Source organism: Geotrypetes seraphini, chromosome 4, assembly GCF_902459505.1.
Source record: "Geotrypetes seraphini chromosome 4, aGeoSer1.1, whole genome shotgun sequence".
NCBI lineage: Eukaryota > Metazoa > Chordata > Amphibia > Gymnophiona > Dermophiidae > Geotrypetes > Geotrypetes seraphini.
Window position 1 is genome coordinate 245,532,517 of NC_047087.1, and position 21,592 is coordinate 245,554,108.

The 21,592-nt window shown below is 42.1% G+C and overlaps 1 protein-coding gene across 2 annotated transcripts in view; it reads left to right on the forward strand.

Moving 5' to 3' along the window:
* Window positions 1-12,450, forward strand: part of TMEM26 (transmembrane protein 26) — a 54,400-nt gene extending 41,950 nt beyond the window's left edge. For both annotated transcript variants that reach the window (XM_033942996.1, XM_033942995.1), the window contains one exon: window positions 11,699-12,450. In XM_033942996.1, coding sequence (XP_033798887.1) covers window positions 11,699-12,147 — 449 coding nt within the window. In that variant the 3' untranslated portion in view covers window positions 12,148-12,450. The remainder of the gene's footprint in view (window positions 1-11,698) is intronic.
* The last annotated feature ends 9,142 nt before the right edge of the window (window positions 12,451-21,592 follow it).

Genomic DNA, 21,592 nt, shown 5'->3' on the forward strand with positions numbered 1-21,592 from the left:
AAGAAGACCTATAAAAAAACAAAATAAGCAGGTAAAAAAATGGGCAGGCTAGGTGGAACAATTGATTTTTATCTACCAATATCTTTTTTTTTAACATGAAATATTTGTATTCTTTTGTCTCCATCTTTTTTTTGTTTGTTTGTTTCTATGTTAAAACATGTCTCTAGAGAAAGGAAAATGGTAAAACTAGAGGACATAATTTGAGGTTGAGGGGTGGGAGACTCATGAGCAATGTAAGGAAATTCTTCTTTACGGAGAGGGTGGTGGATGCCTGGAATGTTCTCCCGAGGGAGGTGGTGGAGAGGAAAACGGTGACGGAGTTCAAAAAAGCATGGGATGAACACAGAGGATCTAGAATCAGAAAATAATAGTAAATATTGAAGAACTAAGGCCAGTACTGGGCAGACTTGCCTGATCTGTGTCCATATACGGCCGTTTGTGGGGAGGGTCTCAATGGCTGGGAGGGTATAGATGGACTGGAGTGAGCTTTGACAGAGACTTCAGTAGTTGGAACCTAAGAACAGTACCGGGCAGAGCTTTGGATTCTTGCCCAGATAGAGCTAAGGAGAAGAAGAAACCTCCCCCCCACAAAAAAATTTTTTAGATTGAATCAGGTTTGGACAGACTAGATGTACCATTCAGGTCTTTATCTGCCGTCATCTACTATGTTACTATGTAACTGATTTTGCCAGTATATGTAAGGGAAACATGCTTATTTCTGATCTGAGATAGAAGGGATTACCTTTGTAAGCTAATCATAAACTACATTAAGTTAGTCCAATGAAAAAGGTATTTTTTTTTCCTTTGTGTTTTTGTTTTATTTTATATATTACTATATTAACACAGATCTGTATAGACCAGCGGTCTCAAACACGTGGCCCTCCAGGGACTATTTTGCGGTCCGCGATCTGTCCTCTCTATTTCACAAGTTTTCCAATTGTGGAGAGGACAATCGCGTACAGACTGCGACTGCTGTAATTGGACTTGCAGAAGTCTCTCTGGAGGGAATGTCAGCAAATGGCTCGCTGCTCGCCTAAAGCAGGGGTCCCCAATCTGCTTCCCTTCCTGTCTCACTGCCCTCCCCCAAGCCACCGCAATCGGGGAACAGGCCAGCCCCGAGATCTTAGCTCTCCCTGCTTATCTTCCCCAGTTCAGAGCCGACCAATTCTCGCCACCCGACGTCAATTCTAACGTCGGGGAGGAAGTTCCGGGCCAGCCAATCGCTGCCTGGCTGGCCCGGAACTTCCTCTCCGACATTAGAATTGATGTCAGGTGGTGAGAATTGGTTGGACCCGCGCTGGGGAAGATAAGCAGGGAGAGCTAAGACCTCGGCGCTGGCCTGTTCCCCGATTGTGGCGGTGGTGGCCTGTTCCCCAATGGTGGTGGCTTGGGGGAGGGCAGGGAGAAATAAAGAAAGGGGGGGGCAGAGAGACAGAAAGAAAGAAGGGAAATGGGACACAGAAAGAAAGGGGCATGGAGAGAGAAAGACAGAAAGAAAGGGCGGGCATGGAGAAAGAAAAAAGAAAGAAAGGGGGCACGGAGAGAGAGAAAGAAAGAAGGGGGCAGGGTAAAAGAAATAAAAAGTTGGGGGAGGGAAGGAGACAGATGCCAGACCAGGGGAAAGGAAGGAAGAAAGGAGGGAGGGAGAGAAAGGAAAGAAAGAGATGTCAGACCATGGAAATAGGGACGGAAGAAGAGAGAGATAGAAGGGAAGGTATGACATGGAAATGTAGATTTTGAAAAGAAAGCAGAAAAATTGAATATTAAGTTAATGCCAAAGATGGATGCAAGGCAGAAAGTGAAGACGGAGAGAAAAACAGTCAAAGGGCAAGAAGGCCCTGGAAACATAGTTAAAAGCACAGAAAAATAAAGTCATCAGCCAACAAAGGTAGGGTAAATGATTTTATTTTCAATATAGTGATTGAAATGTGTCAGTTTTGAGAAAGGAAAGATATTAAACTTTAAATGTGAGGGCTGCAGAAAAAATAGGGTACTTGGAGGGCCGCAGAAAAAATAGTTAATGACAATTTTGCTTAAGGTAAAACTCTTTATAGTTTATAAATCTTTCCTTTAACTGTTAAAGGAAAGATTTATAAACTATAAATAGTTTTACCTCATGCAAAGTTGTCATTTCTTTAATAAGACATTAACTATTTTTTTTTCTCGGCCCTCCAAGTAGCTACAAATCCGAAATGTGGCCCCACTAAGGGTTTGAGTTTGAGACCCCTGGTGTAGACTATGACAGCCATTTCACATTTTCTTGTTTTCCTTAAGCAACCACTATATTTCTTTGCATATCAATGTTGCAAATACATATCATTCATTTTCCTGATGAAAAGATTGTCCATTTTCCATATATTCTCCCTCCTATCACATCTTTCAGTGTAATGTGACATTAAGAAGAAGCAGTACTAAACTAGCAAGCTGCTTGTTTCTTGGACTGACGTGGATGAATTATTCCATGAAAAAAAATCAAGTAGATAACAGAACTGGTTAAGATCCAGTAATTAGCTGCCTGGTGCTAGAGATCTGTTGAAGGCCAAAAAGAAAAGTTACATTAAAATGAAGCACCATTCTGTTCCGAGCCAGCTAATATGCTACAATGTTGCATTTCATAGTCGGCTCTGTTGCCTGAATTACATTTTATGACAATAACAAAGCAGATGGAATGTTCTGTACTGACCTAATAAGCATGAACAATCCTTTGTCTGAGTTCAGAATTTCAGATGAAAAGGTTTCCTGTTCTGAAACTTGCAATTTTTAGGTTACAGATTAAATATATTTAATGTGTGCTTGTAAACATAATATACTAAAATTTTCCCCTTATTTTATATCCGTCCAGCTCACATAGCTCAACCCTTCCCTTGACAGTATAGGGTTGGCAAATACCACAGCTCTTTCCGTTATAGGCCCTGGTTTCAGCCCCTTGGGCATTGTTTTTATAGAACTGGTGGGGCTCATTCTGCCTTAGCAGCTGAGAATGCTGACTCTAGTTGGCCTATGGGGTGAAGGACCTTAAACTAAAGTGTAATAAAATTGCAGGCTGACTATGAATTCTGTATAGGCACCTGGGCACCCAGATTTGGTTATAGAATACTAGCGTAAGTTGGTGTTTATACACTAACATTTAGGTGTGCCCACTTATGCATATTAATAGTAGGTGTAAATTTAGGGTTACCATATGGCTCCAGAAAAAGGAGGATGGATTGAGACATCCGGCTTTCACTTCCAGTGTTTTCAATAGAAGTTTTGATCAGATTTGTTTGACGAGACCTACCTCTAGTAAATCCATGTTGCTTCTGGTCCTGTAATCCACCGGATTCCAGAAACTTCACCATTCTCTGTTTTTAAAAGTGTTTCCATTAATTTGCTTACCACAGAAATCAGACTTCTTCCTTACTTCCACTTTTGTGGAGAGGGACCACATTCACCCTTCTCCAGTCCTCCAGTACCACTACACCTAAAACACAGGTGCCAAGGAATGTGGCATATAGCGCATGCCAATCTTAAGTTAGGCATCATTTATAGAATCACACTTCACTGTGCATAAAGTGGACTTAGGGACCGGTAGACGTCCAAATCTTAGGCACATCTATTTATGCCAGGTTTTTCTTGGCCTAAATACCGGTACCTAGGTCCATAATGGGGGCCTACACACCAAAAACACTTCCACGATCTGCCCCTAACCACACCTACTTTCTGGTAGGCGTCTTGAACTAGGCATCCACCTCAAAGTGGTAGCCGCCTACTATCCAATCAGTTTTAATCTAAGCCAATTATGAGGTGCTAATTGCTTGCAACCAGTGCCAATGAAGCTTTTTAAATAATTAACCCCCTCTTTTATGAAGTTGCATTAGGATTTGTTTGTTTTTTATCACCGGCCATGGCGGTTTTAGCTCCGACTCTCATAGGAATTCGGAGCTAATAGCACAAAAAAACCTAATGTGGCTTCATATAAAAAGCAAGGGGGGGGGGTGGAGTTAGGCACCTAGATTGGCTAGGCGTTGTGATCTAGGCACCTAACATTCGGCATCTTTTTATAGAATCTGGGCCTAAGTGCTCTTCAATAAAGCAGCGAAATTGGACCATGCCATCTCCAACCTGCTGATGACAACAAGCGATTTCAAATCTTTTCGCAAAGAAATCAAAACCCATCTATTCAAAAAAATTTATACAGATGTCATAATTCCAATCTGGATTCCCCTCAGTGTGACTCCCCCATCCTCCCTTCTTCACCAGTTACCCTTCCCCTCAAAGCCCAAGCTTGTCAACTGCTTCCCTAACTGCATATATACTGAAACTGCACTATATCCTATCTGTACAGCATCCCAAATTGTATATCCACTGGAATAGCCCAATCCTCCTTGCCGTATCCCATTCCCTAAACCGGGGGTCGGCAACCTGCGGCTCCAGAGCCGCATGCGGCTCTTTTCCACCTTTGCTGCGGCTCCGGTAGTGTGTCACGCAGGCATGCAGCTTAAGTCCGGCGTCCCGGCGGGAAATAGCCATGCTGAGCAGTGAGCTCAGCACATACACAGATGAAAGCCTTGCTTGCTGATTGGTCCGGCGGCCCCGCCCCGCCGGACCAATCAGCAAGCAAGGCTTTCATCTGTGTAGTGCTGAGCTCACTGCTCAGCATGGCTATTTCCCCCGCGACGCTGGACTTGTAATGTGCACGCCTGAAAAAGAAATCATCCTGGCCGGGGTCGGTGTCATGCTCCGGAGATCTACAGCCTTCCTATCTCCCTCTCCCTTCTACCGGCTTCCGGCCACATCCCCTGCTCCGCGGCTCTCTTCGGCAACTCAGCACAAGCTTCTGACGTCGGGGCCTACCCTCTGCGAGTCCCGCTTGTTTCAACTTCCTTTTTCCACAAAGGCGGGACTCGTAGAGGGAAGGCCTCGATGTCGGCAGCTTGTCTTGATCACTGCTGCTGACGAGTTGCTGAAGAGAGCCGCGGAGCAGGGGGGTGTTGCCAGGTGCAGGTAGAAGGGAGAGGGCCAGATGCAGGACTCGTGGGTGAGGGAGCAGAAGAGAGAGAGAAAGAGAGAGGGGAGGGAAACAAAAGGAAATCTTTCATACTGGGCTGGGCCGGAGTGGAGGGAGGGTGGAAAGATTCTAGCTACAGGGTGCAGTAACAAAGAAAAAGGGGGGGAAAGCTGAAAATGGAGATAGTGACACAAAGAAGAGAAAGGGTGAGCAGGACCTACTGAATAAGGATAGAGATACAGAGGGGACATGAAGAGAAGGTGAAATAGAGACATAGAAGTAATGCTGAAAAAGTGGGGGGGGGGATAAAGACATTGAAAGGGCAAATGGTGAACATGGGGTAAAGACAAGGACAGAGACAAATGAAGATTCTGAAAAAGTGGTGAGATAGGGATATAGGTGAGATGGACACAAAGAAGGGTGATGCTGGAAAATAGGTGGAATGGTAATTCTGACAGACACAGAAGGGAAATGCTGGATCAAGGAGAGATGGGGCTCAGGCTGGATGGAATGAGGAGAAATGCCTTGTTGGCCCGGAACTTCCTCTCCTACGTCAGAATTGACGTCAGGGAGCGGAATGCTGGTCAGCGCAACACTTCTGCAGGGAAAGCTTGGGATGGCGGTGGCTTGGGGGCTGTTCCCCGATTGCGGTGGCAGCAAACCGAGTGGCTTGGGGGACGGCACGGAGACAGAAAGAAGGGGGAACAGGGAGACAGAAAGAAAAAGTTGGGGGAGAGAATGAGGTCTGGAGGAGAGGAAACATACAGGAGGCTGAAAGAAAGGAAGAAAGATTGGATGCACAGTCAGAAGAAGAAAGTGCAACCAGAGACTCATGAAATCACCAAATAGCAAAGGTAGGAAAAATGATTTTATTTTCAATTTAGTGATCCTGTATATAGCATTAAGATAAGAAACAATATATGCAGTGTTAGATTTGTTTTATAATGGTTTTGCGGCTCCAAGTTTTTTTTTCTTTTCGGAAACGGGTCCAAGTGGCTCTTTATGTCTTAAAGGTTGCAGACCCCTGCCCTAAACTATACTACACCATTATTCTTGTAACTCCTCTGGAAATGTTCTTCTTCTTGTAACTCTTCTGGAAAAGTCCAGAAGTCTCTTTCTAATCATCCTGGAAATGTCCAGATGTCTCTTTTGTAATCCGCCCAGAACTGCAAGGTTGAGGCGGAATAGAAATCAGTAATGTAATATAATATAATAAAAGATCCCCTTAGATCTTAAGCAGTTCTGCTGTAATATATTAATTATCTCAGAGGTGTCTATCCTCAGTCCTCTTCTGAATCAATTACTTTGGTTGAAGATTGAGAAAGGAGTAAATTTTAAATTGGTTATACTTATATATAAATTGTTGCAGGGAATGGGACCAGGAGGTTTAATGACATATATAGCTTTCCCCATAAACGGAGCTACCTCCCGGTATAGACAGTCATTGAGGCTTGGCTAGTCTATAAGTTGATATGGTCGTTTCAACAAATCTTTTGCGTTTATAAAAACAAACCTGTGGTAACATATATATCTTTCAAGATTTTAGTAATCCTTCATATAATAATAACCTAATATAACATATTATATAATATAAATAAAGTGTAATGTATGTAATACCTATTGTTTTGATCATTTGTATGACACTGTTTTAGATTAAAAATCAATAAAGATTAAAAAAAAAAAAAAAAAAAAAAGCTGTGGAATGACCTTCTGACTGCACTAAAAAAGTTTCTTCTTATTATACCTTTAGAAAATTGTTAAAACTTTTTTTATTTTTAATGACTGTTAATTTAATAATTTTGTATGGATACAATTTTTTTTTTTAAATTGTTACAATCTGCCTACAATCTATTGTGAGAATAGTGTGGAATATAAATACAATAAATAAGAATAGAATAGTCCTCCAGGGCCACAATACAGTCGAGTTTGCAGGATTTCTCCAATGAATATTCATGAGATCTATTTGCACCCACTGCCTTCATTAGATACAAACAGATCTTGCGCACATTCATAGTGAAAATCCTGAAAAACCAACCTGGGTGAGAGCCAAGGTTAGATATCCCTGATCTAAATGCATCACGTTGTGAGGGGAGAAAGATGCAAATTCTCTGCAAACTCTTTGACTGCATCACATTTCAGACTTTATGCTGAAATAATTTATGTGCTTATGGAAAAAAAAAAATCTTTATTGATTAAAACCTATTAAGTACTCTCACACAGCAAGTACAGAATTATACTAAAACAGGCCTTCAGTTCCAGAACATTCAACAAAATTTATTGTAGTGAAAGAAACAAGGAAAACCACATTTCCAGCCTGTCAAACTTTTGCCAGCAACGTACTGGCTCCTAGCTTTTGCCTTATACACACATGTTTTGCTCAAAGAGGTAGTTAACAAGAGAATCAGACTTGTTTTGCCTTGAAGGGCTTAGTTTAGATGCTTTAAATCTACATGCTCCTCAACAGATTCTGAACTTGGCAGCTCGGATTATCTCAGGAGTTCAACATAACGATCATGGTGCTTATTTTAGCAGCGCTATTCATGTTTTGGATGTCTGAAAGCCAGCATTTAGACATTCATTTTGCATGGATGTCCAGATACCGATTTTATAAAGCCAGAATATGGACATATAACACTGCTGTACAGTGGTGGAAGTGTAGGGGTCATGGATTGGCTGGAACTAGTGAGGGACCAAAAGTTGGCATCCAGATCTACTACTGTTACTACTATTTATTATTTCCATAGCGCTACCAAATGTATGCAATGCTGTACATTAAACACGCTTGAAAGAGATTACAGTGACGGGACAAAAGCGCGCGAGACAAACATGTGCCGACAAACACGCGCTGACAATTCAGCGCACTGCAGGAAAACCTTCTTTTAAAAGGCTCCGACGGGGGTTGTGGGGGTGGAACCCCCCACTCTACTTAATAGAGATTGTGCTGCCTCGCGCTGCCGTGTTGAGGGGGTGTGGGGGGGTGTAACCCCCCACATTATACTGAAAACAACTTTTTCCCTAAAAAATAGGGAAAAAGTTAAGTTTCCAGTATAATGTGGGGTTACAACCCCCCAAGACCTCCCAACTCTAGCGCTATCCCTATTAAGTAAAGTGGGGGGGGTCCCCACCAACACCCCCATCGGAGCACTTTAAAAGAAGGTTTTTCTGCGGCGCACTGAAGTCTTGCGCTGAATTGTCGGCGCTCGTTTGTCTCGTGCACTTAAGACTATGAACCGAGCTTACAGACTAATTCTGACAGACACACAGGACAGAGTGTGCAACTGAGAAGGGGGTGTGGCCATGGGAGAGACAAGGGCACATCAAGAGGTGTTCCAAAAGTGACTTCCACTGTTACAAAGAGATGAGTGAGCACACCCATTCTGGGCACCAGCATTTACAACTGGTTTCAACAGGTGGTAAACCTGACACTCAAAGTTAGGGCTTGGGAATCGGTGCCTTTTTAGGATCAAGCTTAGTGCCAGTCTTTTCTGGCACCTATTTTTGAGCAATCCAATAGATAAAAGTAGGGATGGCTAGATGCCTCTACTTCGGATCTTAAGGTTTCATAACAACATTTATTCATAAGCATGTACAAACAGAGAAACAGGCTCTGCAAGGCCAGGGTTTCGCAACTGAAAAGTGCCTTCTTCGGGAGTCTAATATTACAATGCGGTAGCTCAAAAAGTACTAATGCCTCGCACTTCGTATGCAGTAGAGCGGTGTCCCGCGAACTTTCTCGAGCCGCGGCACACTAAACATAGCGGCCGCGGCTCATATTCGGAAATGCGCAGATGTCGCTGTGATGATGTTATGCGCACGTGTGACATCATTGCCTTGACATCCTCACATCCGCGAAGGCACTCCAGACGGGCCCTGAGATATCAGTGAGGTTGCCGTGAGAGGGAAGTCCTGTAGACAGTTAGCCGGTGCCATGCCTCTCCTCCTCCCCAGTGTGCCGCAGCACACTTGAATTCTTGGGAGACACACTAGTGTGCCACGGCAGACAGTCTGCAATACACTGCAGTACAGAAACTGAATCATCTCTCTCTATGACTGCTCTTGCACAAGTCACGTTGTAATATTAGACTCTTGATTCAGGGCCAAAATACTGGCTGTTTAGTTTTCCTCTGTTTGTATATAGTTTATGAGTAAATGAGTAAATGTTATGACACCTTAAGATCCTGATCAGCGGTTGGGGGGATGGGGTCATGGGTTCAGAGGGGTCTACCAGCAGAAGGGAGCGGTCATCCCTCCTGCCATGGGATTTTGAATGGGGGTTCAGGGGTTCTGGCAGGAAGGAGCAGGCGTCCCTCCTGCCGTGGGACATTGAGGGGGGTTCTGGGGCTTCAGGGATCCCTGCATGCTCAGCTGATCAGGGATAACTTCCCCTGCCGTGATCAGCTTATGATTGCTGTGGGCTGGCTTTAAGATCCCATGACGGCATAGATAAGTGGCTGAAATATAGGCCAGGGTTTTCCAGGCCTACATTTCAGCTGCTGATCTATTTGTTAGTCCTGGCTGGCCCATTGAGTGGGAGCAAATTATGATAACCAATGCCAAGTTACCAGTTGCAGAGCTGATGAGTAAGCCGTTACTTTAGGAAGCAATTCTCAAAAGGTCTGGACCCACTGGACTCCCTGAATCCCCCCCCCCCTCCATGAAGATTGGCAAGAGGGATGCCCACTCCCTTCTGCTTCAGTGGCCACAGAGACCCATCAGTATTAGGCCCCTCCCAGTTCATCCCTGGATGCACTGGGAAGGGGTCCAAGGCTCTGATTGACCCAGAGTCTTAGGCCCCTTCTAGTGAATCCCAGGATGCACCGGGAAGGTAAAGGCCCACCATTGTGAAGAGATGGCAGAATGGAGTGGGTATCCCTCCTGCTGTCTTCTGAATAAGGTACGGAGTTAGGTTGAGGGCATGGGGGGGGGGACTGGGTAGCTTTTGAGGTAGGAGGGAGAGGACATCCTTCCTACCAATATTCACAGGGGGGGGGGTGGCGGGGGTCCAGGTGGCCAAGGTAGGAGGGAGTGGTCATCTCTCCTGCCAATTTTTTTGTTTGGGGGCCATTGTCAGGAGAGGGCCCATCATCAGGGAGTGGCAGAATAACTTTTTTGGGGGTGGGGCCAGATATTGTGTGTAGGACACAGATAACACCTGCGCCCATTAAAAGAAAAAAAGAAAGTCTTCCTGTCCCGAACTATTAAGCAGCAGGAGGCTACTTCAGGGCTTCCCCTGCCGCTCAGCTGTTCGAGCTTCCCCTGCCATCTGTGGGCATGTGTCAGTCGCTTTTCCAATGACTGATCGGATGGCATTAGGGGGGATCTCTGTGCAACTCATTTGCATATGACATTGTTTTAACATCAATCCCCTTTTTGAAATCAGACAATTCGTCGGCACTACAGCAACCCAACTAATTTTACTGACAATATTTGAGAATCTGGGCCTAAGTGTATTTTTCTGCATCACTGCAAATTGGTGCCAATTAACTCCAATTGTTATCAATTACTAATTGTTAATGCCAATTTGCACGTAATTTAGCAATTTAAGTTACTCACATAACTGACAGTATTCTATATCTGGCTAAAATGTGTGAATAAGTTTATAGAATTAGGAGGTATATGAATTAGTGGTTGGGATGCACAGGCTGATCTGGATTCTTCCTGAGAAAAAAACTTAGATATGAAATCATTTTTAGATAGCATTCAGCTTTCATTCTCTTAAAGTTGTTAAGCATGAGTCTTAAGAATTAGATCTCCTATAGTTCCCTATACTGAATATTTTTTTGAAATCTTTTTTTTTTTTTTCCTGTCTTTAGAAGTTTGCCCTGTAAGTATTATTGCTTAGTCATGTACTTAAATTCTTGTGACCAACTAAATTGTTAACAGGAACTCATAACCAATGATATTCCCTTTATAATTGTCAGCAACTCTGCATTTTGCTCACACATGAACTTAGAGGTAAGAAGAGTCCAAACTAAAGAATGATACGGTGACAAAATTCATCACCGTCCCCGTCCCCGCGGATAACCGGAAATAAACCCATGTCATTTTCTAGTGTCTATTTCATCCTTAGTCCTTCTACACCAGCATTATTCAAAGCAAAGCTTGCGGGTCAGTGGCTGTGGCCATTCATATTCTGATTCTTCCCTCTCTCCTTAAAGAATGACATGAAGATGGTTTCCCGCGGTTATCCGCGGGGACGGGAACGGTGATGAATTTTGTCACCGTGTTATTCTCTAGTCCAAACAAGAACAGGGGCTGCTTTCAACTCCTAACTCTTACTCACCGTAAGACAGTGGTTCCCAACCCTGTCCTGAAGGACCACCAGCCAGTCAGGTTTTCAGGATAGCCCTAATGAATATGCATGGGGCAGATTGTATGCCCGAAACCTCCATTAGATGGAAATCTATCTCATGCATATTCATTAGGGCTATCCCAAAAACCTGACTGGCTAGGGTTGGGAACCACTGCCGTAAGATACCTATGCCCATCTCATTATTTTCTCTGCAAGAAACTCCCCAACTCCTATCTGTCCCATTTGTTCTGTCTGTCTGTCCTAATTAGATTATAAGCTCTTCTGAGCAGGGACCATCTATTACATGTTGAACGTACAGCACTGAATATGCCTTTAAAGCACTATAAATGATAAATAGCAAAGGCTTGAGCAAGGAAACTACAAATATTTTTAACCCTGCAAAACATTTGTATTTACAGTGATAAATATCGGCTGCCATCCAGCTTCATCGACCAAGAGACTGCCTTGTTTGTTACTGTGCAGATATAGTGCAGACCTGTGGAACATTGGAATTAGCCTTTTCATACAAGATGGCCCTTTTCTCATTGTGCGACTGATCTTGATGGGCCATTTTAAGGTCATAAATCACATGCTGGTTTTCTTCACAGCCAAAAACGTTCTAGTGGTAATGCTGCAGCTATATCGTCTCATAGTGTTGCTGTTGGATTTCCGCGCATCCCTGCAGCATCAGCCGGACAGGAAGGGAGGAGAAGGCTACTGCCCATGTGAACTTGGTGATAGAAACCCGAGTCTCCCGCCCTCTGATAGCGATGGTGAGACAAAGGAGCACAACACTACTGCCATTTCTTTGGAGGATTCGCCAATCTCGTCGGAATGCCAGCGAACACCTTCTGTAGTAACCTCCTAGAGGGGGGGCTGCCTCCCTCCTCAGTCCTAGTCAGCCCTTTGTAACTGTGTTCGGTTATGAAATGCAATGAGTGTTCATGGTGCACAATCAGAACGATGGATGAAACACTTGAAACCAATGCTGTAACGCTTTGCAAACTGGAAAAACTGATGTATCTAGAATTTGACAAAATATATATTTTTAGACAAGATGACTAAATCTTATTTGCATGCATTTGATTGCTGGTGGGACAGCAATCGGTTAGCGTAGTGTCCAAGAGGATTTAGTGATGATGGTACACAATTTTAAAAAAAATAATAAAAAGAATGCTATACTGGACAAATTCATACTAGCATTTGTTACTGTTTTGTTTCCCCTCCCCCCCTACACAATTCTCTCTATTTCAGAAGGGGAATGAATGCTATGTCCAAAAAGATGGAGGTCATGAGTTAGACTTGCTACCCAGGATATCCAGATTTCCAAAATGCACTCCCGTTGAGCAGCGCTGCACTAGAGGGTTTAGGGAGGTCAGCCCCAATGGTTGGTGTCCCTTTCCCCTCCCCTACAAAAGTGAAACTGGTAGGGGATTCTGGGTTCTGTGACAGCTTCAGGAAAACCAGACATCTGACTTCTATAATGATTGCCATAACTGTTTATGTTCCAGCACATAAACGACTATTGCCATCTCATAATCTAGACATCCATATGTTGCCACAAAGACGCTTAAGTTCCTGTGTTGCCCCGTTAATATTTTAGGGGTGCATTTATTAAGCTGTGCTAGGTACTGATGTATGCCTAATGCAGCATAAATGGCTTAATGTGGGACACAGTAAAGCATTCTTTCTTAGTTTTACCATCTTTGTCCAGTAACCCCCAAATTCTGCCTATGGCGCCTAAGGTTGTGAGTGCACATTGGTGCGTGTAGCTGATATACACGCACAGTTTAATTGATTAATTGGCCTGATCAGCACTAATTGCCAATTAACACTTCGTAACTGGTGTTCATTGGCACTAATTAAAAGTTACGCACACAAGTCGGAAAGCGCAATTCTATAAGAAGTGCGCACCAGCTGCAGTGTGTGAATATGAAAAGGGGGCATGGCCAGGGGCAGAGTGTGGGCAGGGCAGGATTAACCAATAGGCCAAGTAGGCACGTGCCTAGGGCCCGAAGTGGTCAGGGGGGGCCCGATGAAGGAGGGCATCAACATTGTTTTTTCCAAACAGCGATGGGCCCCTCCAGCATCGATCGGCAATGTGGGTCCCACCCCGATCAGCAACGCGGCCCCCCCCCCCCCCATCGATGGAAAGTAAGACAAGCAAGCAACGCAGGTAAGAAAGGCAGCGGGAACTATAATTGTGCAAGCGGTGCTGCTTTCCCAAAGCTTCCCTCTGACGCAGCTTCCTGTTTCTGCCTGGGCGCATGGTGGGGTGGGGCGGGGCAGGGGGCCCAGTGCACTTGTGTGCCTAGGGGCCCTCGACGAATTAATCCTGCCCTGAGTGTGGGTGAATCATGGGAATTCCTAAAAGTTACGCGCATTGTTATAGAATTCGTCCAATAAGAGCACAACTTAGGAGCAGGCATTTCGGCATGGTTTAAAGCCAACCTAAATGGATGCACCTAAGTTATGTGATGCATGCAGGCACTGAGCGTGATTAAACGAAAGGCATGTGCATCTTGTAGAATTACTCTAATTGCCATTCAAGTCGGCGCAGATTTTTTTAGGTGCTTTATATAGAATTAGGCCCTACGCATGCAGTCTTTATTTATTTAACCCCCTCCCCTTATGAAGCCGCGCTAGGCTTTTTTATTGCCAGTATTAGCTCTGATGCTCATAGGAATTCTATGAGTGTCGGAGCTAATACTGCCGTGGTCGGCAATAAAAAAGCCTAACACGGCTTAGTAAAAAGGGGTGGGGGTTATTTTTGGGGATAGGCATGCCAAAAGTGTAGAATGGGCATGGTTGTGCTAACTAGCAGTAAACTGGCATTACTGTCATGCCAACTGGCATCTATAATGCATGGCAAATTTTTTTTCAATGGTGCACGCTAATGCTACCATTAGCGCATAGCCATATATTCAACATATACAACCCCCCCCCTTTTCGATGACCATGTTAAAAATAGGATTAACAAAGAGGAATTTCCCACATAAGGATATGCTAAGCCCATTTCTTAGAGCAGCTTAGCAAAAGGGCCCCATTAGTTGCCATTTAACGCACAAAACAAACTTTAGAGCCCTTTTACAAAGAAGCGCTAAAATGTGGGCTTAGCACACCCCTATGCAGGTCTTTCCCACGTGCTAAGGCCCATTTTTAGTGCTGTAGTCTAATGGCAGATTTTCTATATTTGTTATGAACGGCCATATGTTAAAAGAGAACCCGAAAGGAGAAGCCAAAGCTCTGCATCAAACCCAAAAGAAAAAACAAAGGAACAGAGAAGACCAGACCATCAAACTAAAAGCTTTAATGGCAAAAAAGGGATGTGGAACAAGAAAACAGATCCGACACGGGCTGTGTTTCGACTAGAGCCTGCATCAGGGGTCCTCAAGTTGTCTACTCTACAGAAAGACAAAATGAATAAGTTTATGCAGCAATCTAATTCAGCAAAAACTGTCATCCAAAAGCCACTAATGCATGGCCATTAGAGCATGGACCTTTTAATACTACCTATTTTGCAGTTAATAAGGGCTCATGCACCAATCCTTCAGTAAACAGTTAGCACACAGCAATGCCAGTATGCTAACTGATTAGCATAGACACATCCGTTCTCCACCCCCAGACACACCCCTTCAGCAAAAAAAAAAAAAAAATATGTATATATTTTTGTGCATGAGTAGTGTCTTACCGTCGGACGCCTCAGCACATCTCACGGTAAGTCCTTTAAAGCTCTGGTAAGCACGCGTTAGTGCTTACTACAGCTTAGTAAATGGACTCCTTTGTGAATTTTTGCACATTCACAATGAAATAAAAGCTTGCCAACAGATGTCAACATGCAAACATTTTCTCAGATTAACCATACAAGCAACTCATTAGATATAGAATGTTCAAAATTGCCTCCACAAAGGCCTTTTTGTAAAAATCCATCACAGTGAAGGGTAGTAACATAGGGATCTGGAATGTCTGAGTTGTGTCCTCACAACCCCCTACCCACTTCTTCATACACCTAATTACCAATGCCCCTTTCTCCTTGACCAACCAAGGCTTCTTAGCCCATACCATTCCCAATCACAATTAGACCGCAGACACCTTATTGATGGTAAAACCAAGGCCACAGCTTTATTGGGAAACAAACAAACAAATCAACAATTGTTTCACATCCTGAGCTACAAAACATAGACAAATACAGAACTGTAGTCCCCTGACTCTGCCATGTCAGCAAGAGCCTAGAGGGTGGGCATGGACCTCCATACCCCTGTTCATAGTCGCCTGCCTCAAAGAATATTCCCCCACCTGAGCTCACTTCCAAATACCAGCTCAGGCCTGCTGAGCCTGGGGGTAGACATGGACCTCCATGCCCCCTTTTAGGGTCACCTGACCCAATGCGTAACCATTTACCTGAGCTCATTTCCAAATAACTGCTCATTTGATAAGCTGAAAACCTTGTAACTTGGGATTACTGCCACAGGCTGCAGGGGAGAACTCTGCACCTTGGAGGCACCGGTTCTTAAGCTCCCCACCCATGATGCCTTGCTTCTCCTTCCTCCCCAATCGAACTTCCAGCTAATCGGCGGGAAGCCAAGTTGCTCTTGTGCTTCCCACCACCCCTAACCTCTACTCCCCTCTCCATGGGCAACCAACTCAGGCCATCCAGTCCCTTGTTAAGGTTGCCCATCGAGACAAGCTCTTGGGCTCAATCTTATAGTTTTTGCAAAAGATTCACTGTTAATTATTATGTGCTGTTTTATTCTTAAATCAGGCTGATCTTGAATGCTCACCCCAGTAGAAAAACAGCAGCCTCAAAATTTGCAATTGTTTGTTAAATTTGGCAAACAGTGGTATATCAGCCTCAATATTAAACTGGCAACTTGGAAAAATAATGTGAAACCATGAGCCAATTCAGGATAAATATAATCAAGTTGTGCATAATAAGTAAATATGATAATTATGTCCAAAATTTTAAAACATTTAATAAATCATCTTAATTATGTTGTATTTGTGAGATTTATCAGTCGGTTACTTTGGGGTTCTCATTAGAAAAAAGAGTCGACTCCCTTACCCAAGAGAACTGAGCTGCACAGCTGTGTCAGCTGAAAGCTCACCCTCAGCTATATATCCTCTGAGTCATTAAATAGAATTGCAAATTTCCATGAAATCGTTTGTTTTAATGTACCCATTAAACCTCTTTTGGTCATTGTAATTCGGTAGAAGAATGCAGTTATTTGCAAAAAAAAAAAAAAAAACAACAAACAGCAGCAGCCTTGAAGCAGATTGGTTACTGTTGATGAATAACTAAATCAGCATGGTAGATAAATATGCTTCAACCCAGTGATATTTTTTGCCCCTTTTTCCTAAAAGTATGTGCACTTAAACCTGGTTAATTTAGCTGTCTAGGTACAGTTTAGCCATGTCTGACAACCAGATATGTTACATACGTTCACGGCAACATGAGCTGCAATATCTGAACTGCCATTAAACTAGATCAAATTTGACATTACCAGATGATATGAATCAGCGAGCTCCAATTACAATGAATATGCTCCAGGATCACTGTGTGAGAGCATAGATTCTTCTTGAACATTCATAAAGATCAGAACAAATTGGAAAGCAGAGCCAACACAAGCATTAGGCAAGATTAAATGGTCGCCTAGGGTAGCAGCTTTTTGGAGGCAACAAAAAGCAACTGCTATTAAAGCAAAAAAGTAGGCCCTGATAGCCACAAACTAAAAGAACAATCAATACATCTATACAAATTTGTTTAAAGTATTCGCTGGGTGATGATCATGTGGTGATAACTGTTTTAAGTCCTGCAGAAAATTAGCAGATAGCCCCAAACAAGTGAATTAATTGATCAGCAGCCTTTTCCAGGCAGTTAAATCATTTTGAATATCGACCAGGACATGTTTTGCCTGTGTAATTTCCTACTGTACAGTATGCATATTCTATTTTCAAAACTACATATAAGAACATAAGAATTGCTGTACTGAGTCAGATCAAGGGTTCATCTTGCTCAGTATCCTGTTTTTCAACAGAAGCTAGTCCAGGTCATAAGACCTTAATAATGATTTATGGACTTTTCCTCCAGAAAATTTTTCAAATCTTTTTAAAACCCAGCTACATTAACTAGCAAATTTTAGATTTGGACAGAAAAAAAAAGCCTGGAAATAGTATATGTAAACTGCTTTGATAGTACCACAGAAAGGCAGTATATGAAGTCCATGACCCTCTACCTCATTACCCTTTTACCTATACTGAAAAGCCACATACAATCAATAATAAAACACTCTTTTCTTGTGATGAGAAAGCTAAGACCCATCAGAAAATACCTTGAAATGGAGGCCTTCCAAGTTGTAGTGCAATCCCTAATCCTATCTCAATTAGACTATTGTAATGCAACACTAGTTCTTTGCTCTAAAATCTTGCCAAGTTGTAGTGCAATCCCTAATCCTATCTCAATTAGACTATTGTAATGCAACACTAGTTCTTTGCTCTAAAATCTTGCTATCACATCTACAACTAGTTCAAAATGCAGTGGTAAGACTCATATATGGACTATGATTGCCAGTCAATTTCAAATTTACAAAGTCTATAGTCAGACCATAAAGAGTCTGCCCAATTTTCTAGTTTCCAACAGATTTTAGAGTTAATCAATTCTTTGGAAGAAAAAGTGATTAGATCTAATTGATGACCACTTTGATGAGTTTTATGTTTAAATATATTTATTAAAGTTTTCAAAAAATATGCCAGTAAACAGCATGGAAACTACAAACAGAATTCTCAGAATTGAGGACAAAATATTGCTTTACCCCAATCTACCCTCCCACACACCCCAGTCCCACAGACCCACACATCATCTACATGTCATGAGCAATGAAAACAGAGAAGAGAAAATCATAAGTTCAAAAGTCTACCACGGGCATGAGGAGTAAGGTCCATTCAAAAATGTTCCCAAATAGTACAAAAGCGACGACCTAAATTAGAATCCAGGTCACCGACATGTCTGCGCTCCAGGGAAGCATGTACTATCATCAGAGATCTCCACTGGGCAAAAGTCGGTGGTTCCACAGACAACCAGTTAACTAAAATTGCTTTCTTACCAAGGAGCATCACTCTGGCAATAAACACTTACATTCCTTTGTGTTTCGGTGGTGTAATGATATAATGTCCAAAAAAGTGCTCGCGGTGCAGGAGTCCAATGCCGGCCCCACAAGGATGTAACATAGTGACCCAATCGTTGCCAAAAAGGAGAAATATGCAGACAAGACCAAAACATATGTCCCAGAGAGGCATAGGCTCCACTACATTTAGGGCAAGTATGAACTGGAGTGATACCCATCCGATATGCTTGAATGGGAGATATAAAAAGACGTAAGATGAACTTTAGTTGAAGTTCCCAATGTAGTACATTAGTAGATAGCCATCTCATGGTTTTTAGCACTCTTTGTACCTGCAGGGCCACATTTTGGATTTGTAAGTACTTGGAGGGCTTCAGAAAAAAATAGTTAATGTCTTATTAAAGAAATGACAATTTTGCATGAGGTAAAACTCTTTATAGTTCATAAATCTTTCCTTTTAATTGAGTCTTAATAATAAGAACATAAGAATTGCCACTGCTGGGTCATACCAGTGATCCATCGTGTCCAGCAGTCCGCTCCCACAGCGGCACCCAGGTCAAAGACCAGTGCCCTAATGGAGACCAGCCCTACCTGTGTACTTTTTAGTTCTGCAAGAACTTGTCTAACTTTGTCATGAATCCCTGGAGGGTGTTTTCCCCTACGACAGCCTCCGGAAGAGCATTCCAGTTTTCTACCACTCTTTGGGTGAAAAAGAACTTCCTTACGTTTATACGGAATCTATCCCCTTTTAACTTTAGAGAGTGCAAATCCTCTGCCCATGAAGTTGCTACAACATCCAAATTAGAGCCAGGCTGAGCATCCCGTAAACCCACATGATGAAAGCGCAGGGGATCAGTTGTTGTGCGGAGAGACTAAAAAGTTCAGATATGGCCTCTCGGCACTCCTCCACCAAGTGACAGGCTGGCAAGGAATGTACATAATGTCGAGCTTGGTAGTAAGCAAAAATATCCAGAGCTGGCAAATCGAATGTGGTTTGCAAGGAGGCAAAGGAACCTCTTTGATGAGTTTTAACTGGATAAGGTATATGAAAACCTAATGATGAGATGAAAGTCCAGAGCTCTGTGGTTTCTGAGTGATCTGCTTGTTCAAGATGAATATTAATATAACTTCATGGAGTGTCCCCTCGTCTTTAAACTTTATGAAAGAGTTAATTGATTTATGTTTACCCAATCCACTCCATTCAGGATTTTTATAGACCTCTATCATATCTCCCTTCAGCCATCTCTTCTCCAAGCATAAGAGTCCTAACCTCTCTATTCTTTCCTTATATGAGTCATTCCATCCCCTCAATCATTGTGGTCACTCTTCTCTGTACTTTATCCAGTTCCACTATATCTTTTTAGAGTTGTGGTGATCAAAATTGCATACAATCTTCAAGGTTCTTTTTCACCATGGAGCGACACAGTGCTCATTCATCTGTTCTGATGACTAAATTAGCTGCTGAATTAATCTCCTATTTCAGTGGGCTATTTTAATGCTAGGTTTGTTCAAAATAAGATTGATGTTTTAAGAGACCTACTTCAGGATAAAAATTATGATTTAACCTTTATTGTTGAAACTTGACTGAATAATGAGGATGTACAAGGGGCCATTGGAAAGTTCTCATCCCAACCAAGAAAAGAATGATGTGAAGCCATGAAACTTACAAGTTATTCCACACTTTTCTTGACACATTTTGTTTCAATGATATGAAATGAAACAAAAGGTGTCAAGAAAAGTGTGGAATATCGCCAAGTGGTATAAATTAATATCTGAATATTTAACTATAAAATCTAAAACTAGCCTAAAAGATATTTGGAGCACTGAAACAAAGCAGCATATTTCTGCTACACAGTGGCCATGGATGTGGACTTGGAGAATGAGATGTACAGCATCAGCATCTATGAGACAAACAACTTTTTTCTGTTATATAGAATTTTTTGGACCCCTGTTCTTTTGCAAAAGTTGGATAGTTCAAAATCTAATTGATGCTGGCACTGTCATCTTGAAGTAGGGACACTGGATCACTTGTTGTTTTATTGACCCTTGATACTCAAATTTTAGAAGTTTATTTGGGGTAAAATTAATAGGATATTGGAGGTTTCTATTCCACTGTCATATGACATTGTTTTATTTGGGACTTTATTACAACCTGAGAGTCCAGTTGATGCAACCAAAAACAGACTTCTTATTATGACGGGGGTAGCTATGCAGTTAATAACAAGGAATTAGAAGAACTGGGACAGACTGAATTTTACCTTTTGGTGGGAAACTCTTTGTCAATATTATAGATATGAAAGAATGAATGCTGAACAATTGGGTCATAATAAAAATTTTAAAGAAACTTTAAAATTTTAGCAGAATTTGCTAAAATGAATTAATTAAATGAGCCTTTAATTCCTAATTAATTGATTTTTACATCCCCCCCAGGGAGGGCGGGGTTAATGTACTTTGTATTACTATTTGTTTGGCTATAAGTGTTGTTTATTGTATTACTTGTATGTATATTCTTTGCACTTTGTATTTGATTGGAAAATTAATAAAGAATTTTTTTTTTTTAAAGTGTGGAATAACATGTAAGTTTTAAGGCTCCACATCTTTCTCTTCTTGGTTAGGCTGAGAACTTTACAGAATTTGTTAATTAATTTGTTGTTCAAGGAGGGCTGTTTTCTGGATTTATTGGGGAAAATAGTCCTGAAACCATTGCTGAAAGGTACAAACATTGACTATACACTATATAACAATTATAGACCAATGGCAAACATTACAACATTGACAAATTGAATGGAAACAGTGGCTGTAGTTCAATTCACAAATTGTTTAGAACAATATCAGCTCCTAGCTATAAGACAGTCAGAATTTAAATTGAATTACATCACCGAAACAGTGCTTACTGGATTACTGGCTGAACTTTGCCTCAAACAGGATTGTTATCAAATTTTTATTGTTCAGTTGGAATTGTCTGCAAATTTTGACCTGGTCAACCATGATATTTTATTGACCAGGTTAGCTGATGTACGCCTATTAGGCAAAGTATTGGCCTGGTTTGCTGGTTTTTTGAAGAAAAGATCTATACAGGTTTACTGGAAAATCAACTTTCAACATCATGGAGTATATGTTATGGTGTTCTGCAGGGTTCACCTCTATACTCTATTCTTTTAATTTTAGTTCTGTGGAATATATCATTTTTTTGCA